The sequence below is a fragment of the Panulirus ornatus genome, chromosome 2, assembly GCF_036320965.1.
Source record: "Panulirus ornatus isolate Po-2019 chromosome 2, ASM3632096v1, whole genome shotgun sequence".
In the NCBI taxonomy this organism is placed as follows: Eukaryota; Metazoa; Arthropoda; class Malacostraca; order Decapoda; family Palinuridae; genus Panulirus; species Panulirus ornatus.
This window is the reverse complement of record NC_092225.1, coordinates 95,766,924-95,774,423: the sequence shown is the minus strand read 5'-3', so window position 1 is coordinate 95,774,423 and position 7,500 is coordinate 95,766,924. Positions and strand designations below refer to the sequence as shown.

At 40.4% G+C, this 7,500-nt stretch overlaps 1 protein-coding gene across 2 annotated transcripts in view; it reads left to right on the top strand.

Annotated features, from left to right (window-relative positions):
• Nucleotides 1-7,500, top strand: part of LOC139758579 (uncharacterized) — a 433,037-nt gene that overhangs the window by 246,718 nt on the left and 178,819 nt on the right. For both annotated transcript variants that reach the window (XM_071680107.1, XM_071680101.1), the window contains exon 3: nt 1-7. This exon is cut by the window's left edge and continues 307 nt beyond it. In XM_071680107.1, the coding sequence (XP_071536208.1) occupies nt 1-7 (7 nt within the window). The remainder of the gene's footprint in view (nt 8-7,500) is intronic.

The following is a 7,500-nucleotide window of genomic DNA, read 5'->3' as shown; positions in this document are numbered from 1 at the left end:
GTGCACGGTCAGTACACGACACGACGCGCGACGCGACGCGCCACGACACATCACCTCACACTACACCACACCATACCACGCCACATCACTCTACACCATACCACACCACGCCACATACACCACACCACACGACCCCACTCCGCACTACACCACATCACCACGCCTCACCTCACCACACCACGCCAACCGCGCCACGCCACGTCACTCCACACCACTCCACTCCACTCCTCTCAACACCACACCGCACCACCCACACCACACCACGCTAACCGCACCACAACATACCACACCACCACACCACACGACTCCACTCCACACCACACACTCCACTGCACTCCACACCACACCACACACTCCACTGCACTCCACACCACACACTCCACTCCACTCCACTCCACACCACAGCACACCACACACTCCACATCACACCACACACTGCACTCCACACCACACCACACACTCCACTCCACTCCACTCCACACCACACCACACCACACACTCCACATCACACCACACACTGCACTCCACACCACACCACACACTCCACTCCACTCCACACCACACCACATCACAACACACCACACACTCCACTCCACACCACTCCACTCCACACCACATCACACCACACACTGCACTCCACACCACACCACAACACACCACACACTCCACTCCACACCACTCCACTCCACACCACATCACACCACACACTCCACATCACACCACACCACTCCACGCCACTCCACACCACACCACACGGTGGGTTGTGGTAGTGAGGTGTGTGGTGGTGGTGGTGGTAATGTATTATTATTGATAGTGTTGTTGTTATGACTATTGTTGTTGTTCATGTTATTGATTGATTTACTATAATTATTATGATTGTTATTATTATTGTTGTGGGTTATTATAGAGGTACTTGTAGTAGTAGGAGATGTAGTAGTAGTAGTTGTATTATAATTATTATTAGTAGTAGTATTAGTAGCAGTAGTAGTAGTAGTAGTAGTAGAAGTAGTAGTATTATTAATAGTAGTAAAAGTAGTAGTAGTAGTAGTAAAAGTAGTAGTAGTAGTAGTAGTAGTAGTAGTGAATAGTGTTCGTAGAAGTATGCAGGTTGAACTTCGACGTCCACTTATAGATATTATAACATATGAAGTTTTCTCACGTTCACAACCTGTGTCCCAATACGGTGACCAAGGTTATGATAGTGGTACAAGTATGTATGCTCTCTCTCTCTCTCTCTCTCTCTCTCTCTCTCTCTCTCTCTCTCTCTCTCTCTCTCTTTCTCTCTCACACACACACGTGATCATATGTATGGTTACTAGAATCAAGTGGGTGTTGAGCACGACGGTGCGACCCTTGAGCACGACGGTGCGACCCTTGAACACGACGGTACGACCCTTGAGCACGACGGTACGACCCTGGGATGCGAGCGAATGCCTGGCCTTTGCCTTTGAAATTAGTAGAGTGTATGGTGAATGACTGACGCTTCCTGGATGAGACTTGCGTCACGTTGCGTATATATCCCCGGAGGTGTGACGCGTCACTCAGTCTACGACCATTGGAATATACGTCGTGATTTCCCCCCTCCCCCCCATCTTTTTTTCCCTTTTTTCCGTAAGAAAAAGGTCATTAGGTAGGATGACTTTCCAATGATAATATAATTTCTTCTTCTTATGAATCGTAGGTTAAGTCCCCCTTGCAAGCGTATCACATCCGAGCTGTGAATTTGATATTTGAATTTAGATCTTTGTGAGAATCATGATTATTAGAAGTCTGAGGTTTGATTTAGAAACACACACACACACACACACACACACACACACACACACACACACATATATATATATCTTTCTTTCTTTCACACTATTCGCCATTTCCCACGTTAGCAAGGTAGCGTTAAGAACAGAGGAATGGGCCTCTGAGGGAATATCCTCACCTGGCCTCGTTCTCTGTTCCTTCTTTTGGAAAATCAAAAAAAAAAACGAGAGGGGAGGATTTCCAGCCCCCCCCCCCCGCTCCCTCCCCTTTTAGTCGCCTTCTACGACACGCAGGGAATACGTGGGAAGTATTCTTTCTCCCCTATCCCCAGGGATATATATATATATATATATATATATATATATATATATATATATATATATATATATATATATATATATATATATATATATTTATATATATATATATATATATATATATATGTATATATATATATATATATATATATATATATATATATATATATATATATATATATATATATATATATATCACACCGTAGTTGTCTCTATATTAACGAAGGAGAGAAAAGAGAAAAAAAAAAAAAAGAAAGTCCATTTACGCTGCCCACGCAAGAAACGCCTTGCTTAGGTGTTAAGAAATAGTTGTGATGTAGATTGTGATGTACATTGTGATGTACATTGTGATGTTTGGCTGCGTGATGTTGGAGGGGAGGAGCCGCTGATGTCCTGTCGTAATGTTGACGACGGAAATGGAGTCAAGTCATGTTGGTTTGTATGTTGTGTTTGGTCATGTCGGGAACCGGAACCGGTTGAGCCACGGACGTCGGGAACCGGAACCGGTTGAGCCGCGGACGTCCAGCCAGAACCGGTTGAGCCACGTACGTTGGGAACCGGAACCGGTTGAGCCACGGACGTCGGGAACCGGAACCGGTTGAGCCACGGACGTCGGGAACCGGAACCGGTTGAGCCACGGACGTCGGGAACCGGAACCGGTTGAGCCACGGACGTCGGGAACCGTAACCGGTTGAGTCACGGACGTCCAGTCAGAACCGGTTGAGCCACGGACGTCGGGAACCGGTTGAGCCACGGAGCCGGCATTGGTTGAGCCATTAGGAAAGTTAGAAAGACAAGAATATGGTATTATAACCATATGTCACTATCATTGTACTTAATGATGGTTTACATTATTATTAGGATTATTATTATTAGTAGTAGTAGTAGTAGTAGTAGTATTTATTATTATTTATTTATTATTATTATTATCATTTTTATTATTATAATTTATTATTATTATTATTATTATTATTATTATTATTATTATTATTATTATTATTATTATTATTATTATTATAATTATTTATTATTATTATTATAATAATAATAATTATTATTATTATTATTATTATTATTATTATTATTATTATTATTATTATTATTATTATAATTATTTATTATTATTATTATAATAATTATTATTATTATTATTATTATTATTATTATTATTATTATTATTATTATTATTGTTATTATTATTATTATTTATTATTATCATTATCATTATTATTATTATTATTATTATTAATATTATTATTATTATTATTATTATTATTATTATTATTATTATTATTGATCGTCTGGGAAATACAGTCATAATGATAGGTTGGGGTCGTTTGAACACCGGTCGTTAGGGAGAGAGAGAGAGAGAGAGAGAGAGAGAGAGAGAGAGAGAGAGAGAGAGAGAGAGAGAGAAATTACGTGGAGTGTTTTAACGAAAATTAGACGGTAAGAAATTTCGACGGTGGAAGGTAGATTTACGAGTGCGACGCCATTACCGTAATGGCGTAATTTGCAGTGAACTCATAACCGGTAAATTGGTTCTGGAAAATAGGCGATGATGATGGCGTGGTTCCTCCTCCTACGCCGACACACACACACACACACACACACACACACACACCCTTGACGTGACGCCCGGACGCCATGTTGTGACGTCACCCGTTTGTTTTGAACGTTCGCTTGGGATGTCAATGGGTGGGATTTTATTTATATGCGTGTGGGAAGAGAGGAAGGTGATGGGTTCTCAGTGAATGTAGGTTTGCGGCAGGGGTGTGTGATGTCTCCATGGTTGTTTAATTTGTTTATGGATGGGGTTGTTAGGGAGGTGAATGCAAGAGTTTTGGAAAGAGGGGCAAGTATGAAGTCTGTTGTGAGATGAGAGAGCTTGGGAAGTGAGTCAGTTGTTGTTCGCTGATGATACAGCGCTGGTGGCTGATTCATGTGAGAAACTGCAGAAGCTGGTGACTGAGTTTGGTAAAGTGTGTGAAAGAAGAAAGTTAAGAGTAAATGTGAATAAGAGCAAGGTTATTAGTTACAGTAGGGTTGAGGGTCAAGTCAATTAGGAGGTAAGTTTGAATGGAGAAAAATTGGAGGAAGTAAAGTGCTTTAGATATCTGGGAGTGGGTCTGGCAGCGGATGGAACCATGGAAGCGGAAGTGGATCATAGGGTGGGGGAGGGGGCGAAAAATCTGGGAGCCTTAAAGAATGTTTGGAAGTCAACACTATCTCGGAAAGCAAAAATGGGTATGTTTGAAGGAATAGTGGTTCCAACAATGTTGTATGGTTGCGAGGCGTGGGCTATGGATAGAGTTGTGCGCAGGAGGATGGATGTGCTGGAAATGAGATGTTTGAGGACAATATGTGGTGTGAGGTGGTTTGATCGAGTAAGTAATGTAAAGTTAAGAGAGATGTGTGGAAATAAAAAGAGTGTGGTTGAGAGAGCAGAAGAGGGTGTTTTGAAATGGTTTGGTCACATGGAGAGAATGAGTGAGGAAAGATTGACCAAGAGGATATATGTGTCGGAGGTGGAGGGAACGAGGAGAAGTAGGAGACCAAATTGGAGGTGGAAAGATGGAGTGAAAAAGATTTTGTGTGATCGGGGCCTGAACATGCAGGAGGGTGAAAGGCGTGCAAGGAATAGAGTGAATTGGAACGATGTGGTATACCGGGGTCGACGTGCTGTCATTGGATTGAACCAGGGCATGTGAAGCGTCTGGGGTAAACCATGGAAAGTTGTGTGGGGCCTGGATGTGGAAAGGGAGCTGTGGTTTCGGTGAATTATTACAAGATAGCTAGAGACTGAGTGTGAACGAATGGGCCCTTTGTTGTCTTTTCCCAGCGCTACCTCGCACACATGAGGGGGGAGGGGGCTGGTATTCCATGTGTGGCGAGGTGGCGATGGGAATGAATAAAGGCAGACAGTATGAATTATGTACATGTGTATATATGTACATATCTGTGTGTGTATATATATGTATACATTGAGATGTATAAATATGTATATTTGCGTGTGTGGACGTGTATGTATATACATGTGTATGTGGGTGGGTTGGGCCATTCTTCCGTCTGTTTCCTTGCGCTGCCTCGCTAACCCGGGAGACAGCGACAAAGCAAAATAAAAAAAAAAATATTTTTTCCTTCTCCTTTCCCAGTTCTCAGAAATAAGTGACACCACGAAGGACTATAGCGAATGATGGCGTGTCTGGCGGCTCAATACCGTGATGTTTGATATTGATGGAGACGGAGCAGTTAATGACGTACTTATGTTTATAACGAAGTGATGGCTGGTAACACGAAATTTTAGATTCGCTTCAGTCATCTGGTCATATATATATATATATATATATATATATATATATATATATATATATATATATATATATATAAGATTTCAGAGGTTTCCTTCGTCTGTGCTCCCCCAAGGTTATGTGTTTATATATATATATATATATATATATATATATATATATATATATTTTTTTTTTTTTTTTTTTTTCATATATATTCGCCATTTCCCGCGTTAGCGAGGTAGCGTTCAAAACAGAGGACTGAGCCTTAGAAGGTACAAAAATCCTCACTTGGCCTCCTTCTCTGTTCCCTCTTTTTTGGAAAATTACTAAGAAAAAACAAAAAGACGGGAGGGTAGAATTTCCACTACATTACTTCACAAGTCACACCGTCCAATTCATAAGAGCAATCTTCCCGGGCGTTTGTGTAGGTTGGAACATACTGTGGTCTCTGCTGGCGTATATCATATATGCGTAGTATATGATCCATCGCCACACACCTATAGCGTATTCCGCCCCAGTCGGATCGCTGGCATTTCCCAAATTTCCTACCAACGATGTGTTGTTTTTAGTAAGATGGACTTCAGTGGATGTCTAGTTTTTTGTGTGTCTGTCTTGTATCACAGGCAGTTGACTAAGGCTTGTATATAATATATGTGGTTATATGACGAGGTTGTATCCAATATTATCCATTTAAATAGATTTTTGAAACTAGTAGACGAGATGCGAGATGATATTTGACCAGAGAGTAAAATTGTAAATGAACGTTTTGGATTTTTAGCGTAAGTATAAAAATGTAAAGGTTTATCCTTGGGATTTTATCAGTAAATTTGAATATTTATTTACAGCCCAAGATGCTGGTTTAGGTCATGAGCGAAGTATGATAACGGAGTTAGTGATGATAAGGTATCGTCTGTGGGGGCCTGGATGTGGAAAGGGAGCTGTGGTTTCGGTGCATTACACATGACAGATAGAGACTTGAGTGTGAACGAATGTGGCCTTTCTTGTCTGTTTTCCTGGCGCTACCTTCCTGAAGCAGGGGGTGGCGATGCTGTTTCCTGTGTGACAGGGGTAGCGACAGGAATGGATGAAGGCAAGCAAGTATGAATATGTACATGTGTATATATATGTATATGTCTCTGCATGTATATGGGCGTTAATGTATATGTACGTGTATATGAGTGGATGGACAATTCCTCGTGTTTCCTGGCGCTACCTCGCTGACGCGGGGAAACAGCGATTAAGTATGATAACTGAAATACAAGATGAATAGTTCGATTCAAATTGACTGCTCTCTAAAATCGTCGTTTTTCTAGATTTGATAAAAAAGAAATGTCAGATGAATAAGTTTGCCATAGTTGTAATGACCTCACAACACTGGGAGATGGTGAAATGATCAGCCATTTATTGCTTCCGGTGGGCAATAGGGTCCCCCCCCCCCCGTAACCCCTGATTGTGGACGCCATGTTGTGACGTCACATGTTTACGTAGCGGTCGCGCGGCGGGTTACCCACAATGCATTCTGGTCTTGTGTGTGTGTGTGTGTGTGTGTGTGTTCAGAAAACGCGCTTCAGCAAGATTTTTGGCTCAATGTATTATCTAAAACGTTGACGAATTGTCCCCCTAAAAAAGAACATAGAGTTTACTTAAAGAAATTTATATTGATGTTAGATTACTGTTCAAACTAGCGACATGGCCCAGTGTTGTGCTATAAGTAATAATATAAGTAATAATATACCATATTATTTTGGGATCAGTTCTGGGATATTATTTTGGGATCACTTCTGAAATGTTCTTTCGTTCATTGGGTCTAACGTAATGTGTAACATGACTTCACCTGATGTTTGAAGAAGGAAGGTTGTATTTCGTCATGCATCTTGAGACATGAATGTGTTTCAACTGTATACAAATTTGAATATGATTTATACAAATTTTGAATATGATTTATACAAATTTTGAATATGATTTATACAAATTTTGAATATGATTTATACAAATTTTGAATATGATTTATACAAATTTTGAATATGATTTATACAAATTTTGAATATGATTTATACAAGTTTTGAATATGATTTATACAAATTTTGAATATGATGTATACAAATTTTGAATATGATTTATACAAATTTTGAATA